A 24,056-nucleotide genomic window follows, 5' to 3' on the forward strand; every position below is an offset into this window, starting at 1 on the left:
AACATAACAGTTAAAAACATTGAAGGTGGTGAAGTTGTTTTGACATAACTTTTGGTCAGTATAATATAAGTATATACATTCCTATATACCTTTGTTCATATATATGCACATATATACATTCATTCATTCTTACATTACATCCTCCAACATCCTTAGTCTTATTTTCATCTCGTACTCTCGTTTACCCTCTCAACAACTCTTTTCCATCTTAAGTCCTTCCTTTCTGTCCCCACCAATGGTAAAATCTATTCCAAATTGTATAATATTCTGATTCGTCCTTATTTTTCATCTCTAAGGTTAGCCTATCCATTTCAGTGCATATCAGAATTTTGTTTATTATTTCGTCCTCACTCAGTATTTCTTTCTCCTTCCATTTCTGGGCAAATATCATTTTTGCCGCGGTGATAACATGTATTATCAAATATAGCTCTTCCTTATTACTGTTATTTTTTTGGTATGATTCCCAATAAGAAACATTCTGGTCTATGGTCTATTTTAAATCCTAACATTTCTCCCAGCCACTTCCCCATCCTATGCTAAAACTCTTGTGCTTTACATGGTAGTATGTACCCCATTCCATTGAGCATTTTCAACATTTTGGAAATTGACTTTTATACATCTTAACCAATCTGGCTGGGGGGAGGTGCCATCAATAAAACATTTTAAGTAAGTTCTCCTTATATGCTGCGGCCAGAGTAATCTTTTTATTCCTTTCCCATAATACAGGGGTGTCCAACCTTGGCAACTTTAAGACTTGTGAACTTCAACTCCCAGAATTCCTCAGCCAGCAAGTCTTAAAGTTGCCAAGGTTGGACACCCCTGCCATAATATTTGCCATTGACGTTTTGAGATCTGGCCATGTTATCATCTTAACCTTGGTGAACGGAAATTCCTGATTTTGCCACCAATATTTAATTCGTTTTTAAACATGATTCGGCATCCCCACCCACCCTCTCCATGAAACAACTAATTTACCTTAGCAGGAGCCTTGGGGAAGGAAGAATCTGGTTAGTATTATGAAATAAACCATAATGTTGCTTTTTGAAAGTGAGGTCTTCTGTCATGTATGCAAATAAGAATACACGGTTTCTGGCTTTACATTGTGTAAGAAGCACCTCTAAGAAGCGACTCTACCTAACTACACATCTTCTCCATGGGTGGAAATGCTGTGGAGCAAAAGGTGATGGTGAATCTAAACCCTTGAAACAGCACACTATAAGTCTTGTGGGTTCTGCTTTCCTTAGAGAGCGGCTTGGTGTTTTCCAGTGGTTTGAGCTTCAAACGTTCAGCTTCAGAAAAGTTCAGCTTCAAAAGTTATGTGGTTTCACAGAAGTAGACACTTGGGAAAATCCCACATATCTCTGGAGACTTCACTGATAGTTCATAATTTCACAGTGCCCTGATCCTGTCGTTTTTCTGATCATTTCATTGTATCCAAAGGTGTGCCCTGCAATGCCAGCTTTCAAATTATAGGATATTTTAATTTCAATATGTAGAGGAAGCTGCTTCAAAGGTAGATAGGTGGATAAATTGATAAATGAGGAGAGAGAGATGGGGGAGGGGGAGGGAGGGATGATAGGAGAGAGAGAGAGAGAGAGAGAGAGAATCTGATAGGATGGATGGATGGATGGATGATAGACATATCCCTTAAATCTATAGAAAAAAATAGGATGGATTTTTAACATCTGTCCATACCTACTACATGTTAATTTTTGTTCATATGGCATTCCTTGAAGAATTTGGTCACCCTACTCAATGTTCTGCCATTAAAAAATGAGAAAAAACAAGCTTTTGTTTTTACTGAATATTGTCCAGTTTACCAAAATCTTTTTATAAGCTCCCAAGAAATCCATCCTTTACCTATGATTATCTTTGTAGGATACTATACAATTGAATAGTAATATCCTTTATTTAAAAAAAATGTATTGGTAAGGTGGGCAGTGTGTGTGTGTGTGTGTGTGTGTGTGTGTGTGTGTGTGTAGAGAGAGAGAAAGAGAGAGAGATTGAGATTTGGCTATATATAGTCACAAATGTTTATTTGGTGAGTTTTTCTTTTAAAAATATATTTTCTTTTCTGTTTGTCTTCCGCTAGGCAAAAGGTGTTTATTCTCCAGTGACCGTTTTTAGCATCTGGGTAGCAGAAGAATTTTTCACTTCCATTTTTCTTCTTGTGACTTGTGATCATCAGAAAGGGTGAGAAATAGCCTTCCCATCTGAGCCCTACTGGCAGTTGTGAGCCTTTTAAAATCTTTGCCATTTTTAATCCTCTGTTTTATTTGGAATAGGAAGTTATTTGGAGGACGAAATTATTTGGAAACACAAACTGCCCTTGGCATCTCCTTGATTCTGCTGCCATCTTCAGGATTTCTCCAGGGCAGGAAAAATTTAAGATGAGTACGCAAAACTGTTCAGAACCATCAAAGGGGGATGTGAACCAAGGTTTGAGCATAACTGTTTGCTGCTTTATGTCCAGATAAAGAGTAGAAGAAGAAAGATTAGGGGCGACATGACTGCAGTGTTCCAATATCTGAGGGGCTACTACGAGGAAGGGGGAGTCAACCTACTCTTCAAAGCGCCTGAAAGCAGAACAAAAGGCAACAGATGGAAACTAATCAAGGAAGAATCAACCTAGAAATAAGGAGAAATTTCCTGACTGTTAGAACAATTTATCAATGGAATGTTTTTTTTCTCCAGAAGTTGTGGGTGCTCCATCACTGGAGGTTTTAAGAAGAGATTGGGCAACCTATTTGTCTGAAACAGTATTAGGGTTCCTGCTTGAGCAGGGGGTTGGACTAGAAGACCTCCAGGGTCCTGTCCAATTCTGTTTTTCTGTTATTCATGTAGGAACAAGCACAGAACCTCCTTCGTCTTCATTAAAGCAGCCCACCTTTTTTCCCCATCTTCTAAAGTCTAAACTTCTAAAAATAGATGGCATAACTTTAAGAAGTCTGATTGCTAAAGTTAAGGCAACCCTTAAACAGTGACAACTTTTTCAGGCTCAGCCAGATGTTTGAAAATGGATGGACAACTAGCTAGACAAAAGGCACTCTGCTCGCAATTACATGAGGTTCAAACTAATTCTTCCAAATCCTATTTCAAGAGTAGCAGCCCCAACATGTGTTTTTAATTCACCTTCCAGTTGTGATTCTTTTTCCGTTCTCAATGGCAGGAGGCTACAGTGGTGAGTTTGGTTAAGACATTCAACTCTGGCCAACAATAGACCCCTATCCACAGAACTCTGCCATGGGTGGAGGTTGAACTAGAAGACCTCCAAGGTCCCTTTCAACCCTATTATTCTATGATCTAACCCCACATCAGTTGACTAAATCCAAACCCCCAAGGAGATGCAGTCATCTTCATTGTCTATCCATGGACTAGTCTCTATGCTTGCTGTGATGCTTCAGTTCTTTCCTATTTCTAACCCAACAAAGCATTCAATAATTGTTCATCAGTGATCAACATGTCAAAAATGTACGTCTCACTAGAGAGAGAGCAGCCAGAGCGTCAAGCACCCAACCAAAGTAGGGTGTGAAGAATATCTCAGGAACCATTCAATAGCATCTCATTAACATGAAGGAGGGGCTTTACTTTTCCACCAAAGCAGGCAAGAAGGATATAAAAGACAAGGGCGCATAATGTAATCTCCATGGTGGATCTATTTACTGTTCTTCTGGGTCACCAAACTTTATCAATATGTTCTGGGCTCTTTTTCTTAGTCTCTTGGTAGTGTGGTGCGAAGGTGAGATCATGTTATGTGGAATTGCTTTCCAATGACCACAACTCATGAACTGAAAGTGTGTGAAACTTTTCTCCTGTTTTCTTCTAGGAGTAACCTCACAAAGTGTGGTGTCTCAACCTCCATCAGCCTCAGTGAACCCAGGAAACACAGTGAAATTGGCCTGCATCTTGAGCAATGGGGTCAACATTGGCCGCTACAGAATATACTGGTTGCAGCAGAAGCCTCCAAACTCTCCACGTTTTCTCTTGCACTTCTACACAGATTCTGACAAGGGCCAAGGTTCTGGAGTTCCTTCTCGGTTCTCCGGTTCTAAGGAGGCCTCCACCAATGCCGGTTATTTAACCATTTCTGGAGTTCTGGATGAAGACGAGGCTGTTTATTACTGTGCTACATGGTACAGCAACGGGTTTCACAGTGGTACATTCTAATGGAGAAGTGAGACAAAAACTGTCCTTTCCATTTCTACAGCATGTTGCTTCTTAGTGAACCCTTTGAAGGCCGTTCAAGATCTTCCCCCTCTGAAGAATAGAGAAGAAATATTTCTACTGAGAAAATTACTGCAGTACTTCTAGAGAGCACACTGAAACATCCTAGTGCCCTGAGATGAGATCTTCAGAACTGAAAAGCAACATTTATTTATTTATTTGTCAGACATGTACAAAATAACAAGTGTGAACATAAACAAGAACAAAGGAAGTAAATACAGATAAACGGGGACAGTAAGACCAGGGACGGTAGGCACCCTGGTGCGCTTATGCACGCCTCCTTTAAGGACCTCTTAGGAATGGGGTGAGGTCCACAGTAGAGAGTTTGAGGTTGAAGCTGCAAGGGTTCGAGGCTGTGACAATGGAGTCGGGTGGGGCGTTCCAGGTATTGACCACTCTGTGGCTGAAGTCATATTTTCTGCAATCGAGTTTGGAGCGGTTTACCTTGAGTTTGTATCGGTTGTTTGCCTGCGTATTATTGTGGTTGAACCTGAAGAAGTCATTGAGCGGCAAGACATTATGGCAGACAATTTTGTGTACTATGTTTAGATTGGACCACAGGCGGTGCAGGTCCAGATTGTCCAGGCCCAAAATTTAAAGCCTGGAGGCATAGGGAATTCTATTGTGAGTAGAGGAGTGGAGAACTTTTCTTCAGAAATACCTCTGAATCCGCTCGATCGTGTTAATGTCCGATATACAGTGTGGGTTCCAGGAGGACAAGCTGTATTCAAGAATTGTTTCCTTCTCATTACTCTTTGAAATTATATTTAATTTATCTATCTATCTATCTATCTATCTATCTATCTATCTATCTATCTATCTATCTATCTATCTATCTATCCATCCATCCATCCATCCATCCATCCATCTATCTATCTGCATTCCCTTGGAATCAAACTAAAATTCTCAGTAATTCATACACAACAGAGGCAAAATAATCTGTCCCTGGGAATCAGATAGTGTACAAATTTAACAAATAATTATATAAAAAAGCAAAACCCTTAATAACACCACTGTATAATGCATTCCATCCAACTCACTCTGACATTCTTTATTTTAAGAAATTAATAAATAGGGAGAAAGTAACCAGATTGGCTTGCATATAGTCACAAATGTTGATTTGATGGGTTCTCTCTCTCTCTCTCTCTCTCTCTCTCTCTCTCTCTCTCTCTCTCTCTCTCTCTCTCTCTCTCTCTCTCTCTCTCATGAAAATATATTTATTCCCTTTTTAGCATCTGGGTAGCAAAAGATACTCTCGCTTCTGTTTTTCTTCTTAAATGATTGGTGGGTATCAGAAATGAGTAAGAAATAACCTTCACATCTGAGCTGTACTGGCAGTCACGCCTTTTTCTAACCCTCTGTTTTATTTGTAGGAGGAAGATGGAAAACCAAGCTGTCCTTGGCATCTCTTTGATTGTGCTGCCATCTTCAGGATTTCTCCAGAGCAGGTTGGTTGCAGGGGGAAAAAAGGCAGTTGGAAATTTAAGATGTGCATGCAACATCATTCAGTACCATCAGAGGGAGATGTGACCGAAGATATGAGCATCACTTCTTGTTGCTTTGACACCCAGATTATGACTGAAAAGCCCCATTTTGCCAGCAGATGGTGAAATAGGCCAAGAAGACACCAACTCAAGAAGTTCAGTGCCCAAGAAGCTGCTGATACAATTCTACAGAGGAATTACTGAGTCTATCATTTATACTTCTATATCTGTCAGGTTTGGTACAGCCACCAAATAGTTCAGGGTTGTGTTTTTTTAATTTATCTCTTTTCACATTAGTTTAACTTTAATCATCAAAATCTCATTTTGAATAGAAACCAATCAATGTTTTGAAATGAAATCCAAATCCCAATCTAATCACTAATCAAATCATTCCTTATTTATTTATTTATTTATTTATTTGTCAATCGCCTACAAGATAATAGGTATAAGTATAAACCTAATTATGAATACATGAAATGGATACATATAAGAAAAATAAAAAGAAACAATAGGACAGGGACGGTAGGCACGTTTGTGCGCTTATGCATGCCCCCTACAGAATTACCTAACTTTTTGTGTAGTGTTCATGTAAGAACCGTGTTTATTTTTTTTAACAATTTACTGAAATTTGCAAATTTCTTTTTGCTAAAGTGTGTTGTGTTGTTGTTCGGGAACTACTGTTGTTCCAGAGAATGAAATATATATATAATTAAGTTTAATTAAGGAAAAACTTACTTATAGTGAGGACAATTAAGAATAGTTTGCCTTCAGAAATCGGGGGCATTCCATCACTTGAGGTTTTTAAGAAGAAACTAGAAATCCACACCTGAAATAGTATAGGTTCTCCTGCTTGACTAGAAGCTTCTCCGGCTGGACTAGAAGACCTCCAAGGTCCCTTCCAACTCTTCTCTTCTCTTCTCTTCTCTTCTCTTCTCTTCTCTTCTCTTCTCTTCTCTTCTAATCTATTCTCTTCTCTTCTAATCTATTCTCTTCTCTTCTCTTCTAATATATTAATATATAACATCTTAATGCATATATTAGCAAATATAATCAGATCAAGCTGAATTGATTGATCTTCCATCAAATCGGTAAATTAGCCAAAAAAAAAAGTCTTCTTTGGGCATTCCTATATTGTAAAAATGGTGGAATTCTCACTAACTAGACTTTTCTTTCCAGAAGTAACAGTACAAATATGGAAATACTCTGATTTCCTGCCCTGAGTAGAACTTTGGGTTGATGGCTTAACAAATCTTCTCCAGTTTTGGCTTTAATAATGAATGTTGAACTCTAAGGAAATCTCAAAAGTGCTTTTTTTTTTTTTTTCAAGAGGCAACTGGACTTTCTGGTTTTTCTTTGAAGACGTTTTGCTTCTCATCCAAGGAGCTTCCTTCAGCTCCTTTGGGACAACCAGGACTTGGAGGGCTGAGACTCTCCATAGGCATCTAAGGAAATCTATTTCAGTGTGTGTGGGTGCTCTAATAACGACCCAAAATTACCCACTTTTCCCTTTCTAGCCACCAACTGTACATCACTGACAGATGTTCGGATCACAAAGAGGGAGAACTTCACTCTTTCCCCACCTGAGGACAGTTGGACAGAAAATGCAAAGTCATGTGGTAAGAAAAACAGTTCTCTGTGGTTTCCGGAAATGCCAGATGCATCTGAGGAACGTTTGTTGCTGAAGGATTACCAGATGCCTTCAGAAGTGGAGATGGGAATAGTGAATCTTCTTGCATACGGATTGGGCTTGATGTGATTCCATCGCTCACGTGGCTTTCTCCTCCTGTGGCGGTTTTCATGGAAGTCTTGTGGATCTTCTGGATGGCCAGGAAATGGGGTTGCTTGGCCATGTGGAAGCCATTTTGAATAGCTCTTTTCTAATGGATATCCTAACAAGGTGAAGCAAAGGTGACAGGAATACAAACAGGTTGCGAGTCTCTTTTTTAAACCATTATTTTTAGGTTCGATACCTTTCAGGTAAATCATGAGTGAGATAAATCGAGATAAATTGCTGAGATAAATTGATGATTTAATGGGATTTACAACAAAACGTCACGCAACACTCCTGCTTAGGAGCCTACTTTTATAATTGTCCCTGGATTTTTATTTGTTTCTGTTTCTATTCCTCAAATTGGCCATCTTCTGTGATCGCTAAATATGCCTTAATATTTAAAGCAGCTTCAGGGCAATTTTCTTTCTTTACTTTTTTCCCCCTAAAGATTTATCATACTTCTGGATATATTGGGCCTCTTGTGATCTTTCTAAAATCACTTATTTGTGGATATTGCCATTTTTGGAGATAAAAGAACCCACGTTTGGAAAAAAAAGAAGAAGAACCAAGCTCTAAACGGATTATAATTTTCCCAATCAGAGAGGAAGACTTGTTCTAGGAATACTATTTCCCTGCTTTAAAAGAGAATTGCGTTGTGGATTAATGTCCAGGAATCTATCCAACATGTCCACTATTTCTAAGAAAACGGTTTTCATACGTAAGTTCCACTGGTCAAAATGGGTGAGTTTTATTTCAACATCTTCTCTGCTTCTACCAAATCTGTCGAAGATGCTACAAAGTAAGCCCTTCTTTTTGGTAAAGTATTTGGAATGGTACTGGATGATGCAAGACAGATAGCATCCCTGGATAAGAGCACCTTAATTCTTCTGATTCAAAACATCCAAGAAAGTTCATGGTGGACCTGGCATTCAGGTAGGAAATAGTTTCCCTATGGCTTCAATCTCTCTTCCATTGTTATGGCTAATTGTTACAGTCTAAATTATTCACCTGTGATGATATTTGAGAATGGAAGAGCCATGTCAATGATGGGTTGAAGAGAGTGTGGAATTTGTGGGCATTTGTGGAACTAGATTATTATATAGTATTGTTGTGTGGCCATTACTTGGTGAGTGCCAAAGGAATTTGAGTGAAAGACACTCTTTAAAATGCAGATACAATTATTTTCCAAATGTTTCTGGATCAGATGGTGATGATATAATGAATATGTTATCCATTCAGTCATGTTCAACTCTTGGTGGGCCAGGTCTCTGCATCATCCAATCTTGCACTTAAGTGTTTTACAAAGAACTCTCAAATAGATGAAATAATGTAGACATTTTTGATTCAATGACCAAAATATTTGAAAATGGGAGAGCAGTGCTAATAGTATTTGTACCGTTATTATACCATTACTATTGCTATTAGTTTGTATGTTGAGATTTATTATCAACGTATGTCGTGTTTTGTTTGTAAATAATTCTCTGCCAATGCACTATTTTTCAAAAATGTTTATGAATGTTATTCAAAAATGTTTATGAATGAAAATTTCTAAAAATAAATTTAAAAAAACAATTCAATTAAATTATTTTTAAAGAAGAAAAAGAACATGGGAGAGCAGTGTTGATGATGGGTTGAAAAGAATGTGGAATTTTTGGAATTTCATGGAAACGGATTACCTTAGTGGGAAAAATTGCAAAGAGCTTCAGTAGAATATGTTACCTAGTTGCCTGCTAGTTCAGAAAAATGTGGAACTATAATTGGGTCTGCTAAATTAGTAAGCTTTCCAAAGCGAATTATGACTTTGAAAAAAGAATTTAGTAAAAGTGTTTGTGTTTATATTATATTTTGATAAACTAATAAATATTTTGAACTAAAAAATGGCAAAATCCATATCCCCTACAAAGTGAGTGATGGATTTATAAAAAAAATAAAACCTTCCAAAATAACATCCAAGATCTGGAAGCAGAAGTAAACTACTACAGGAAATATTTTTGTATGGCCATTACTCACTGTGTGTATATCTTCGGCAGTGGAACCCAACTGACAGTCTTAGGTAAGTCTCTTTAAAATGCTGTTACAACTGCTTTCCAACTGTTTTTTATTTTAATTTGTGTTGTTTTTTTCTTACCAAACAGTCTCTGTCTCAAATGAAGCATCTTCGATGTAGCTTAGCAGGTCACATTTAAAAAAAATGCTTAGGTTTTCTCTTTCGTGTTGTAAAAAGAACTCTCAAATAGATGAAATATAAAGGAAGTATTTTTTGTCTTTTTTGAGTTGATTAAGTCTGAAGTATAATATGTTCTTAATTAGATTAAGTCACGTTTCCTAAGAGAGAAATAATTATTCTAACGATCTGACTATTTTGTGTTCTTAACATTTTGCTTTTGTGATCCTTTTTTTCTCCAAGGCGTTACGTTTTTGTCCCCTAAAATGCATGCTCATCTGTCCTTCTTGTGTTTAATAGTTTATTTCTCACTGTCCTTTTCAGGAAAACAAAATCCAGGTAATGGTAATGTCAAAATGTCAAGCAAAGTGTTATGCAATTCTTCAATATCTTGTTTTATCTGCACATAGTTGATTCAGCTCATAGATAATTTAAAAATCGAATCATATCAACTCATGGAGGTATTGCAATAAAGTATATTTAAACAAGTCAGTGTAAGAATAATAGGAAAATGTATCAAATCTCCTTCTCTCTGTGTTTGTATGTGTTGTGTGTTGCAAGGCATTAGAAATATGAGTTTCCATGCTCTATCTGATTTTAAGGCAAAAGGCAGGGGCAGTTTTGGAAAAAAAAATAGGGAAATAGAACTTGTAACCTTTAAAAATTCATTTTTTTTCTCTTGCTTTAATGTTTAGATTTCTTTATCTAATTACAAAGATTCCTCCTGCTCATTTGTACAGATCTGAAAGGAAGACAATACATGAGGGAAGGTTGATGATAAACTTTGAAATTCTAAATAGATTTTTTTCCTATCAAAATAAGTCGTAGACAAGTATCTTGGTTGTATTTGGTGAAGTCCAGCACTGATCATTCTTTTTTTTTTTTTTTAAAGTTAGGATCTGTGACTAATGCTATGATTCATGGGGTCGAGGTGTATCATCTTAAAAATAATCTGAAAACATTATTTACATAATATTAGTACCCAACAATAAATCCAAATATATTGAAAAGGATGCATTGCTTGGTAATTCACCAATCATAAGCAAAACTTTCAGATCCTTTTTTAAAAATCATCTTTAAAAATGAATCTTCACATTTGTTTTATTTTGTAAATGGAAAGGGATTTTTTACAAAAAGAGGTGAAATTTCACAAAGAGATAAAATGAAGCATAGGATGATTTGAAGCTAGAGAATTTGAAAATTGCATACCAAAATAACAAACTCTGTTTGGTTTGGTTTTCTTCTTTTGTTTTGTTTTAATTCTACCTTTATTTTGCTTTAAAAAAACAAATCCATAGATAAAAAGTGAGGGAAGTATGACTTAGCAAGAGATAATAAAGTACACAGTTAAAAGAATAACAGATTTTCTTATTGATTGATGGTCAATAGTGTTGATCAGAATTTTGCAACCCATTTTAATTTTAGTTCCTCCATGCTCAAATCCACTCTTAACCCCATTAGGAAAAATATCTGTTTTCTTCTTGTCTGAGGTAGATAACCAATTCCTTTGCTTTAAAAAAAGACAAACTTGGAATCAGCCAGGGATCTCCCAAGCATTTAATTAATTAAATCTGGAACACTGGATGAGAAAGATGTTTAATCCATTGCTGTCACATCCCTTTTGTCGTTCTAAACAACCACACTTCAGATTGCTGATTTTACAACCCAGTACAAACTAGCAAAGGAATGCAAAGTTTTATAAAGATCTTGCCTAGATTGTTTGTGCTACTGGAATATATTTATACTGTCCTTTCTTTCTTTAGGGTGTTGAAATTGGACAAGTCCAAAATTCTGTAACTTCGGTTGCTTCCTTGATTACTGATTGATAGGACGCTTGATACTTTAGTATTGTGTTCCATGGATCGGTTTATTAACTGTCAGGAAATTCCTCTTTAGTTCTAGGTTGCTTCTCTCCCTGATTAGTGTCCATCCATTGCTTCTTGTCTTGCCTTCAGGTGCTTTGGAGAATAGCTTGACTCCCTCTTCTTTGGGGCAGCCTCTTAGATATTGCAACACTGCTATCATGTCACCCCTAGTCCTTCTTTTCATTAAACCACTGTTGACATACTCAATTCCTACAACCGTTCTTCATATGTTTTAGCTTCCAGTCCCCTTGATTGTTACAGGTTCCTTAAAAGAGACACTTCTGGATGCTTTGCAGTTATTACTTAGAGATGGTATCAGAAGGGACAGATCTGAATTTTGAGACAGCCTTTTCTCTCAAGCCTTCCCAAATCAACCACATTTCTCACTGAAATGTGACTTTAAAAGTGGCTGTTACTGAACAGCGAGAAAATAACTACTTTGTTTAGTTTTGACTTTAAATAATATTAGGTTTTTCAAATGATGGTTTTATTTGTGGGACCTTTGAGACAAAGTGAACTCCTGGTAAACTGCCTGGATAAATCCCTGAAGTTTTCTTGGCCAAGTGGTTTGCTTGCCTGCTTCTTCCTAGGGTTTCCTAGAGAAAGGGATTGCAAGTTCTAGCCCTACTTTAGGCACAAAACCAGCTGGGTGACAGCCTAGCCCAGTCCTTCCCTTCCAGCCTGGGAAGGCAAACCACTTCAGTTCTTACAAGTAACTACAACTATGGTTGGTAGACAAATAATGGGCGATGAAGTCATATCAAATCAACATTTTATTTCGGTCCCAACACCAACACAAAAGAGAAACCTCTTTTGTTCGCTGGTTCTAATTGTGGTTCAGTTGCTAAGTCGTGTCTGACAGTTGCAACCTTGAATTTCATAGTTCCAGCTAGCTAAAATTTTGATAAGCTCCAGCTAGCCAACCAAGTAGCCTCAAAACAAAAAGGGAGTTAGGGACAGATTTTTATAGAAATGTCCTGAGAGTTGGACTCCTTCCAGTTCTATAATTCTTGGAACTTCTACAAGCCTTCTTGAAGATTCCGTCAAGGGCTTCGAATTACAAATCAGTTTTGTTGTTCGGTTCTTGAGTCATGCCTGACTTTTTGTGACCCCCATGGATCACAGCAAGCCAGGCACCCCTATCCTACACTGTCTCTCAGTTTGCCCAAATTGATGTTCATTGCATCAATGTCACTATCTAACCCTCTGCTGTTCCCTTCTCCTTTTGCTTTCCATCTTTCCCAACATCAGGGTCTTCTCAAGCACTTAACCAAAGTGTTTGAGTTTCCGCTTCAGTATCTACCCTTCCAAAGGACAACCAGGGTTTATTTCCTTTAGAATTGGTTATAACGGCCCAATTGTATAAGAATTACATTCTGCGTGCATAGGGAAGTCATTCAAACATGCTTCCTAGCTTTCAAACAGTGTGTTTCTCTCCCTTGAGAAAGAGGTTTTATGAATCTTGAACCGTGGTGCAGCAGTGGTTGGAGTGCAGTACTGCAGTTTACTTCTGCTGACTGCCAGCTGCCAGCAGTTTGGCAGTTCGAATCTGACCAGGCTCAAGGTTGACTCAGCCTTCCATCCTTCCAAGGTGGGTAAAATGAGGACCCAGATTGTTGGGGGCGATAGGCTGACTCTGTAAATCACTTCAAGAGGGCTGTAAAAGCACTGGGAAGCAGTGTATAAGTCTAAGTGCTATTGCTAATCTTACCATCTTGCCAATGTGGTATTTTGAGGAATTTTGCCTTGAGATATTTTCTTCCCCCTCTCCCTCCTTTTGATGGGGCAAATTATATGTTTCAAAAACAATGGGCTAAGCAAGTTTGTCCCATTTTACAAATTTTCATTGGCAAAGCAAGTTTACAACCTTTCTTGCCACCATTATTACTGCAATCGTTGTTAAGTCAATCTGGCTTCCTCACTGATTTGCTGGTCCAAAGTTTGACCCCAAGACACTGCAACCATTATAAATACATGCCACTTGCCAAGCATCTGAATTTGGATCACCTGACTATGGGGATGCTTTAAGGGTTGTAAGAATGACAAATGGTCGTAAGTCACTTTTTTCAGTGCTGTTTGAACTATCACTACATAAATGGTTAAAAACCGAGGACTATCTATAGATGTTATCAGTCTTGTTAGTCGGTTAATGTTGCATGTAATTTTAAGATTTAGTGTGGAACCCTCACATCCTGGACATCAATTGTTTCAACTTCTTCCCTCAAAATGATGCTATAGAGCACTTCACACCAGAACAACTCAACACAAGAACAGTTTTTCCCCGAACGCCATCACGCCGCTAAACAAATAATTCCCTCAACACTGTCCAACTATTTACTAAGTCTGCATTATTATTGCTCTTAATCTTCTCATCGTTCCTATCACCCATCTCCTCCCACTTGTGACTGTAACTTTGTTGCTTGTATCCTAGTTTCCTAGTATGGCTTGATGGCTTATTTGTACCCTATGACTATCACTAAGTGCCATACCTTATGTTTCTTGATGAATGTATCTTTTCTTTTTATATACACTGAGAGCACATGCACCAAAACAAATCCCTTGTGTGTCCAATTCACACTTGGCCAATAAAAAATTCATTCATTCAACTTCATGAGATCTTCCTCTCTTCCAGGTCAGCCCGTTGTATCACCTTCGGTGCAAATCTTTGCTCCTTCCCAGGAAGAGGTCAGAAGCCCGAATCCATATACGGTCGTGTGTCTCCTAACCGGTTTTTACCCACCTGCTTTCACCTTGCAATGGAAGGGGGGTGAAATCGCGATCAGTTCTGGAGTGGAGACCACCAAAGCCAACAAGCAAGGTGACAAATATCTTGCCAGCAGTTACCTGAAATTGACTGCAGCCGAGTATGAAAAGTATGACAGTTACACCTGTGAAGTGACACATGAAAGTAAGAAAATTTCGAAGACTGTGTCAAAATCTGGAAGTTGTTAACTCTATCATGAATTCCTCTCCTGCCCTCAGGAAGGAAAAAAGAGTCCCTTCTCCTGGGCTCTCATTCATTCTTTCCTAAACTTAGTTTGATTTCTATCTTAGTTTGGTTTCTATTCATGTAGTTACACCCTTTTATCCCCTCCATGCCATCACCCTTCAAACAATTCCCCCCCCCTCCTACTTTGATCTGTTACATTCTACTGTCAGCAATTAATAAAGATGGATGTATTTCATTTGTGTGACTGATTCATCAAATTTATCAAAATACAGAACTGTACAAGCTTTCCTATCTTGGAGGGGAAATGGTCTCTTTCCAAGAACCTATTTCACAATGGGGGAAAAGTCATGTCTGATTCTCTTGGGGATATCAAGAAACATCATTTTGGATTCTCTACATAGGTGTTACATCAAATTCACACATGAATTGTTCTCAAGTTTGAAATAAAAATGCCTTGTTGTTCAGTCATAATGCTGGTAGATTTGGGAAGATATGGGATCATAGAGGTTCTTCCAATAACTCTAACCAGTCCTTCAGCTGATATGAATATAATATTGGATGGAATTGGACATTTCACTTATCTATCTATCTATCTATCTATCTATCTATCTATCTATCTATCTATCAATCATCCATCTATCTATCATCTATCATCCATCTATGTATGTATTTATCTATCATCTATCTATCTATCTATCATCCATCTATCTATCTATCATCTGTCTGTCATCCATCTATGTATCTATCTATCTATCATCTATCTATCTATCATCTATCCACCTATCATCTTCTATCCATGTTCTATCTCTATCTATCTCTATTATTTATTATCAATCAATCAATCATCTATCTACTATCTCTGAAGTCACAAAGTGTAAAAATACACCACACTATTAACTCAAGCCAAAGGTGATATATATAAAAGGAAAAAAATACCAGTTACAAAAATAACCCCTCCAACCTTTGTCTGATTCTCTTGAGGATATCAAGAAGCATCATCTGGTTTTGGGTCCCTACGTAGGTATTGCAATACATTCACACATGAATTCTTCTCAAGTTTGAAATGAAAATGTCTTTAGTAGTAATGCTAGCAGATTTGTGGATATATGAGATCACAGCAGCCCTTCCAATAACTCTTCATTCACCAATTGATCTACAGTAAATATATGATTGAACTACTATCTCTCAAGTCGCAATGTCTAAAAATACACCATAGCATTAAATCATGCAAAAAAAAAAAAAAAAAGGCATTACAAACATATATAAAAGGGAAAAAAATATAAAGTTGACAATTCATGGAAGGAACCAAGCAGGGCTAGAAGTAAATATCTGGCCAATGGCTTCAAAACACCTGGGTGTTGGTCATTTAATAAGAATACTTCCCTCCTTTCATCATGAATGGAGTTGATCAGATTCAGGAATGGGTGTTTTAGCTCTGATTGACAGTTCAAGTACAGAGGGCATTTTTAAAGGACCCTGTGGTAAAATGGCTGGTCAATAAATTTGATAAATAAATAAAAAAATGAATAAATGAAATGGACTCCACTCTAGGTGTGAGCAAATGCATACCCAATTCATCATATGGAAGATTGACAAATTGTCACCAAACCAGAATCTAGCTAGGGAACCTATATGCGGAGGCAGCTTTAGTAGTTTATACGGACTGCTCGCAAATTCAAAACTATTTGGAGATTATTAATATTCATTGGCCTGGTTGAACTCAATTAAGCCCTTCCCAAGATGTTTCTTTTGTCATTTGTCAGAATTAATTCCTTATTCCCTGAGGACAAAATAAAGAAGTGGAAGACAAGGGAAGCAGCATGGATGGGTTACATCCATCCTACGCCTCCCAATTCTTTCCTGATCTGTAAATCACTTTTGGTCCAATTTTTGACTCAAAAGTTGCATTTCTACTTTCTCAGGAAAAGTCCCTGGAAGAAGATCTCAGATATTAGAAGACAGTGTCCCTATACTCTCAATACATAAACACTTATTTTACCATTTATCCCAGTGTTTCCATCAAAGGGCACGTTCTAAATAACACCACACTACCACAATGGAGCATTGTGCCTGGAAGTAGCATGGATTCAGGAAATACCTAGATATCCCAGAATCTTTTGAAATCTATGAATCGCTTTAGGTCTTAATTGCAGAGGCTAAGTAGTTGGCTCACTTAAGGAGAAGAAAAACCCTGGATCAGACCTGAGGTCTTAGAAGATGTTGTACATCATTTCTCCATATGTCAAAATGTATTTTACAACCTACTGAAATTTCCACAAAAGTATACATTCTAAAGGCCATCACAAAACCACAATTGACCATTCCAAATCTCCACTCCAGGCACAATATTGACACAACCCTCTTATATTTACGGTTAAGGACACCTGCAGATAACCATGTAGAGAATTACTAGTCTTCCAGAAAAATCTGAGTTGTCCTTATTGGGAATTCAATGGATAGACCTGAAAAGAAGCAGACATAATCCATGGTCCAGGATCTTTTCAAAAGCATTCCTCATATAAGGTATCCTGAGAAATATAAAGCTATCTATCCCACATGATTCATTGAGCTTTCAGTCTCAAGGATATCTAGATTGGAGAAGTAAGAATGAGAAAAGGGTTATTTCTTAGGGGTCCATTTTCTGATGGATCTACTTGACACTATTCCAAATGGTGGACTACAGAAATCATCAGCTGAACTTCAAGAACACATCCAGTGCATTTTGCTAAATTCAACAGAAACAAGAAGAGCACAGATAAAACTTCAGTAACCTGCCACACTTCTTAAACATAGTTTATTTATTATGAAGACTGACAATGCTGCAGATATATGAGTATTTTTCACATAATCTAGAAGGAATAAAACTTCTCATCTACAATCTCCCTGCATCCAGAAAGGAATCACTTCAAGAATGGAAGTTCTTGAAGGACCTGAGATCCTCCTAAATCATCAAGAGGTCCTCCTTTCACTACTCCGAGAAGGAATCATTGGTTTTTTTCCCCCAAAAGGCATGGGATTCAAGGAACTTGAAATGACCATGTTAAGGACACCGCCTGTTGCTCTATCTGAAGAACACCAAGAGAGAACAGATTTTTGTACAGCGTTGTATCACTGTGGTGGGTGTTCGGAGGAGGAACCCAGCTAACCATCACAGGTAAGTCAACAAATTGATCCCAAATCTTTCTTTCTGTGTGTGATATTTTCATTTTTCCATCTTTTTCCTCTTCTTTCCCTACTTTGACTCCATGCACTTTGATTTTAGAGTTGCTTTTGATTCATTCATGATGATGTTTTTTCAATGAGAACTGAACATTTAGCCCAGGTTAGAACAAGTGGATTCAAATCTATATGGTGTCATCTGTCCTGTTCGCAGATACACCTTGATTTTCATGATCCGGGTCAATGAGATCTTTAGAAATCTCACTGGTGGCTACTTTTATCCTCAGGTGTACTTTTTCTGTGGATTAAAAGAAAACAGGGAGATTAATTTGTATTGCGTTCTCTTCAATGGCACTGAATGGAATTGGCTGAACCTTTGATTTTATCACTCTGTGTTTAGATTTCCCAAATGGAATAAAGTAAGCCAAAGTATGACAAATTGTCAATTTGATCCTTTGTTTTACCATTTGGTTTAAAAAATAAGTCTCCATCTTCTTTCAGCCTCTGAAAGACAAGACAGAGATCTTAATCTTCCATCATCAAAATTACATCAATATGTTGGAATGTCTGATCAACAGTCCATCATTCATTTCAATGGAAATGTTACAATGATATAAGCATCTCTTAGATTGTGTGGATACAGGGAGTGGATAGCCACAACCATAGATTCAGAGGGGACCATTTCTCAATGGCTCAAATTTGCAGAAATGTGAATGAACCTACATTTCTTGATTTTAGAGAGGGAATCTTTTCCTAAAGAACCTTCAAAGGGGTAAACGAATGTGGCATGATTGTGAAGGAAACACAAGTGGTATCTAACCAATGTGTTGGGTTTCCAACTTTCATTTCAAGAAGATACACTGAGGTTTGGTCGAATTGTCTTTTCCTATTTTTTCCAAACTAATAATACCAACTACTTCGTATCAAACCATAGTTCTTGTTTAGTCCTCTCAAAATGTAGAAACTGGGATAAGACTTCAATTCCGCTTATTTAACACAAATAAGAAGCATAACATGCAAGTAAGGACAAGAAAGTTTCGTGTTATCTCTTTTGGAGATGTTTAGAGTTTTGCTGTTGTTCTCCCGTGTGTGTTAAATGATAAAAAATTTCAATCCAAAATATTTCTTTAAGAGATTAACATGAGCCATTAAAGAATGGATTGACTGAGAGGGGGAAATGAGTAACCTCTTATAAAGAGTAAGATGACTTTGTGAGGGACATAAGCAAGAAATGTTTCCTGTGGCGTGAATGTCATATGTATTCTTTTAATTCGGTGTCCTGGAATAAGGGGTTCAGAAGAACTGCTGAACGTTACTTCAATATTGGGAACCAACTCACAATGAGGTTTCCAATCATCTCTCTTCAAGTTGGAATCTCACATAAATTGGGGGTCTCTAAGATGTTTCCCCAAAAAGAAATCTGTTAGGTGATTGAACCGCGTTTTCTTTGACATTGAGTTTAAAAGGTGTTAGGAAGCTGTGGTTGTCATGCAACCCAGTTCTAAACATTTCAACCATTGAGTTTGAATGTTTCTGGAAAGTTGGTTTGACATCAAAGAGAGGTATAAATTCCATGAAACTCAACTCTATTTCTACCCTTTAATTCCTTTGTGCGGTAAAAATGCTTTCCTAGGAGAAGTATTCATGTTTCAGTTCATGTAGTCTGTACTATTCCTGCATGGAGAAGAAAACATCACTACATTCAGGAACTAAAAATAATTCATTTCTCTTCCTCTCACAGAAACTCACCCATGTAGAGAGAGAAACCAACATGGGAGTAGGCAATATGAATAGACAGAAGGCACTTAATTTCACATCTTCTTCCTGTCTTGGTGGACAATAAAAATTAATTAAACAACTCTAATTGGTACAGTAAAGCTATTTGCAAGCTGGACTTCTCCTTAAGGCAAGGGTCTTCAAACTTAGCAAGTTTAAGACTTGTGGACTTCAACTCCCAGAATTCCTGAGCTCACGTGACTGGAGGAGGAATTCTAGGAGTTGAAGTCCACAAGTCTTAAAGCTGTCAAGTTTGAAAACCCCTGCCTGAAAGCATGCTGTTGCCCAGATGTTCTTTGGTACAGCCTCCTTTGTCTTCTATAAAATGCAAAGTAAAATAAGATCGTCGAAATGTTTTTCTAAGAAGAATAATTTTGGGAAGTAACTCCCCTGTAGATACATGCATGTGTTTTCTAGGTGGGACCATGCAGGAAATCTTACTCTCATGTAAAGAACTTCTGGTTCACACAACTAACTACAAGAATTCTGGGGAGAGTGCTACAGTGGGAGATCAAATCATGATCAAATCAAAATCTTAGTTAGGCTCCAAGACCAAACAATAGGAATCTCTTTTGTCCATTGGATATAATGGTCCCCTGTGGTGTTGGGATTACCTGCTGAATGCAAAGGAAATCATCCAAGCATCTCCTCTAACTTTTTAATAATGTTTTTTTTCTCTCCCTTTAGAAGTGGGTCATATGATTCTTACCATCTTACTTAATGTACTATTTTGAGAAAATGTTGCCTTGATATTTTCCCCACTCGCTCCCCCTCAGTCGTGATAAGGAAAACTATCTATACGTTTATCAATCTAGTTACTTGTTGAACGTTGTGTTGAAGATAAAGAAGCTGAGTAGAACCTCATGAGATCTTCCTCTCTTCCAGGTCAGACCCCAGTATCTCCTTCGGTGCAAGTCTTTGCTCCTTCCCAGGAAGAGGTCAGAAGCCCGAATCCATATACGGTCGTGTGTCTCCTAAGCGGTTTTTACCCAGGTGCTTTCACCTTGCAATGGAAGGGGGGTGAAAACGTGATAAATTCTGGAGTGGAGACCACCAAAGCCAGCAAGCAAGGTGACAAATATCTTGCCAGCAGTTACCTGAAATTGACTGCAGCCGAGTATGAAAAGTATGACAGTTACACCTGTGAAGTGACACATGACAGTAAGAAAATTTCGAAGACTGTGTCAAAATCTGGAAGTTGTTAACTCTATCATGAATTCCTCTCCTGCCCTCAGGAAGGAAAAAAGAGTCCCTTCTCCTGGGCTCTCATTCATTCTTTCCTAAACTTAGTTTGATTGATGATATCTCTTTCTATCCATGTAGTTACACCCTTTTATCCCCTCCATGCCATCACCCTTCAAACAATTCCCCCCCCCTCCTACTTTTATCTGTTACATTCTACTGTCAGCAATTAATAAAGATGGATGTATTTCATTTGTGTGACTGATTCATCAAATTTATCAAGAATACAGAACTGTACAGGCTTTCCTATCTTGGAGGGGAAATGGTCTCTTTCCAAGAACCTATTTCACAATGGGGGAAAAGTCATGTCTGATTCTCTTGGGGATATCAAGAAACATCATCTGGTTTTGGATTCTCTACATAGGTGTTACATCAAATTCACACATGAATTGTTCTCAAGTTTGAAATAAAAATGCCTTGTTGTTCAGTCATAATGCTGGTAGATTTGGGAAGATATGGGATCATAGAGGTTCTTCCAATAAGTGATCTGGGAAAAAAGATTCCAAGATTAAAAGTCACACTCTACCACTGTTGCCCAGGACCTGATGCACATGAGGATATCACCATGCATTATTGTGCTTGGAATGTGACATTTCTCATAAGTGTCTTTCTTATATTGGAATATGTTAAAGTGGTCATGGTGCATTGGAAACTTGGAAATTGCAGACCCAACATAGCTCAAAGGGGGAGAAACAATGATAGATCATGTTTGGATCACATCCAAAACTTTGATGTCTCGGAGAACCAATCAGGAACTACTTGGAGGTAGGCACTGGGCTGAAAGTAATCCTACTTTTCAGATCTAGAAGAATATCTAGAACATCTTGGACCGCTTGTGTCTATACCAAACTCCTTGCACCTCAGAGAGGTACACCTGGAATATGGTGTCATTTTGGACCTGGAAGACACAAAAATATTGATATGAATCCTTTCTTCAGAGGACTAGGAACAACCAAGTCTATAAAGACAGGCATTAGGTGTCTCCAAACCAGGTTACCATCGGCTTTTAATGTCAATAAGGCAATGAGGCAGCCCTCAATGGACAATTAACCCTCTTCATAATAAAATTTAAGGAAAAGATTTCACAAGTGACTTTAAGGGAAGCATTTTATACAATGACCTCTCCTCAATCAAATTATAAAATGTATCAGGGGCCATCAAACTTTTCTTTAGCCTTGTCCAAAGAATTTTCATGATTTCATTCATTCTTCCAAAGATCTACTAGATAAAGCTGATGGAGAAGTAGAAGTCTCTTCAGTTAGCATCACAACAACATGGTTGGCGAATAGTACACATGTCCACTGTGCTGGTCAATAATTATTGTTGAGGGCCTCTTTGACACCATTGTTATCATTCCGTGAACTTTTCTATGGATATTCTCAGTCCTCCGGGTCATGGTTGTCCCAAAGGTGCTTTTTCAAGAGGCTACTGGACTTTCTGGTTTTTCTTTGAAGATGTTTTGCTTCTCATCCAAGGAGCTTCTTCAAAAAAAAAAAACCAGAAAGTCCAGTTGCCTCTTGAAAAAGCACCTTTGGAATTCCACGAACTTCATTTGTTTCTGAGCTTTTAGTGCCAATTCATATATGCTCCATTGTGGAAGACCAGCATGAATCTATGTTGTCCTAAGTAACCACAACCTGTTTGTCTTGAAACAGATGGAATTCAGATGTACTAGATGCATCAATTGGGAGCCGCAACATGGATGGCTATATACATTTTTTAAAAATAAATAAAATAAATACATTTTAATCAGAAATAAATTAACCTGTTTGAAATGGTATAGGGTCTCCTGCATGAGCAGGGGGCTGGACTAGAAGACCTATATAAAAAAGATGTTGAGACTCTGGAAAGAGTGCAGAGAGAGCGACCAGGATGATTAGGGGACTGGAGACTAAGGCATATGAAGAAGGGTTGCAGGAACTGGGCAATGTAGTCTAGCAAAGAGAAGCACCAGAGGAGACATGATAGCAGCCTTCCAGTATTTGAGGGGCTGCCACAGAGAGGAGGGGGTCAAGCTATTCTCCAAAGCACCCGAAGGCCAGACGAGGAATAATGGATGGAAACTGGACAAGGAGAGATTTAACCTGGAAATAAGGAGGAACTTTCTGACAGTGGGAACAATCAACCCGTGGAACAGAAGTTGGCACTTGCCATCACTTGAGACTTTCAAGAAGAGATTGGACTGCCATTTGTCAGAAATGGCGTAGGGTCTCCCGCTTGCACAGGGGGTTGGACTAGATGACCTATAACGTCCCTTCCAATTCTGATTATGTGTTATCTTATCTGTTACCTCCAAGGTCCCTTCCAGCTCTATTCTGACTGACTGATTCATTCCCAATAGCCTGTTATATGCACAACTATGGAACTGACATTTCAGCACCTGAAAGGCCATAAGAAGACAAAAAGAAGCTTACAAAAAAAATACACACAAAAAGGAACTCCCCATGGAAGGAATGCAAAGGTTGAACCATTCCATGAATTCCAGTAGAAAATTCTGCTTTTGGTGGAAATTTTGTCCCCCTGAATTCTAGTTAACAAAAACACAGGTGTAACACTCCATTGTCAGCCAATGTGTTCATTATACAATTAATTAAAACACGTTTCTGGAAGAGTTGCCTTACAGGTAATCAGGGAGGTCCTTACACCCAAAGAATGACCTAGTGACTTAGGTTTAATTTATAAGAAACCACCTCAATTTAGACAAAATGCTGCCTACAGAAACACTTCTCAGTCTTCCAAAACTGGCTATATCACTAGAAGCTCATTTGTGGCTCTTCTGTATAATTCAAGGTAAAATGAATGATGGCTCTGATATGTCTTGTTTTCTCCACCTATCAGTGGACTGCTTCCATTGGATTATCTTGAATGATCTTCTTGACCATGAATGGCTTCCATGATGTCCAAGCATGAACCACTTATACCACATCATTTTTGCTCTTCCAGGATACAATGATGGCTACAGATCCATTCTGAAATTTTATGAAACCCAGTAATTGTCCAAGCTGGGCTCCATCTTCAGTGAACTGTTGTGAAATGAGGGCAGGTTTTTGTATGAGTATATATCATTGTGGTTCATCTTCGGAAGTGGAACTCAATTAACCATCATTGGTAAGTCCATTTATGCTTCTAATTGTTCCTTCTCCATAGCATTTTGTAAAGTTTTTCTGTGACTTTTTCCTCTTTTTCTTCGTCTAGCCGACTGTCACCTTTTCTCTTGTCTAATCATTCTTGATTTAACTTCACAATGTTTAATCCTAACCTGGGTAATGTGGAAGAGCATTGGTGAAGGACAACCTCTCTTTCTTCACTCTAGACCAGCATGGCGTTATTTAGAAATCAGATTCTGAAAGAACGAGTCTCGATCATGCCAAATGTAACCAAAAATTGCATTTCAGCTGGGGTCTCTCTTCGTAAACAAGTG

General features: G+C 38.0%; 2 protein-coding genes and 1 gene segment (V, D, J or C); all 3 read left to right on the forward strand.

Moving 5' to 3' along the window:
• Positions 1-20,827, forward strand: part of LOC113431270 (immunoglobulin lambda-1 light chain-like) — a 118,966-nt gene extending 98,139 nt beyond the window's left edge. For 6 of the 14 annotated variants that reach the window (XM_087942461.1, XM_087942468.1, XM_087942463.1 and 3 more), the window contains exons 3-4: positions 9,495-9,532; positions 20,279-20,827. In XM_087942461.1, the coding sequence (XP_087798587.1) occupies positions 9,495-9,532; positions 20,279-20,598 (358 nt within the window). In that variant the 3' untranslated portion in view covers positions 20,599-20,827. Of the gene's footprint in view, positions 1-9,492; positions 9,533-14,140; positions 14,694-20,278 lie in introns of those variants that run through there. The other 8 variants (XM_087942465.1, XM_087942458.1, XM_087942457.1 and 5 more) reach the window with 3 other exon arrangements.
• LOC148129608 (immunoglobulin lambda-1 light chain-like) overlaps positions 1-24,056 on the forward strand; it is a 74,929-nt gene that overhangs the window by 47,409 nt on the left and 3,464 nt on the right. For 2 of the 7 annotated variants that reach the window (XM_087942470.1, XM_087942469.1), the window contains exon 3: positions 23,706-23,743. In XM_087942470.1, the coding sequence (XP_087798596.1) occupies positions 23,706-23,743 (38 nt within the window). Of the gene's footprint in view, positions 1-17,574; positions 17,613-23,705; positions 23,744-24,056 lie in introns of all 7 variants that reach the window. The other 5 variants (XM_087942471.1, XM_087942474.1, XM_087942472.1 and 2 more) reach the window with 3 other exon arrangements.
• LOC113427831 (immunoglobulin lambda variable 5-39-like) lies at positions 3,655-4,167 on the forward strand. The segment is given in 2 exon segments: positions 3,655-3,739; positions 3,827-4,167. Coding segments are annotated over 2 exon segments (387 nt in total).

Source organism: Notechis scutatus, chromosome 13 (genome assembly GCF_049901735.1).
Source record: "Notechis scutatus isolate UNSWTSFEM ecotype Mainland chromosome 13, rNotScu1.2, whole genome shotgun sequence".
Taxonomy (NCBI): Eukaryota; Metazoa; Chordata; class Lepidosauria; order Squamata; family Elapidae; genus Notechis; species Notechis scutatus.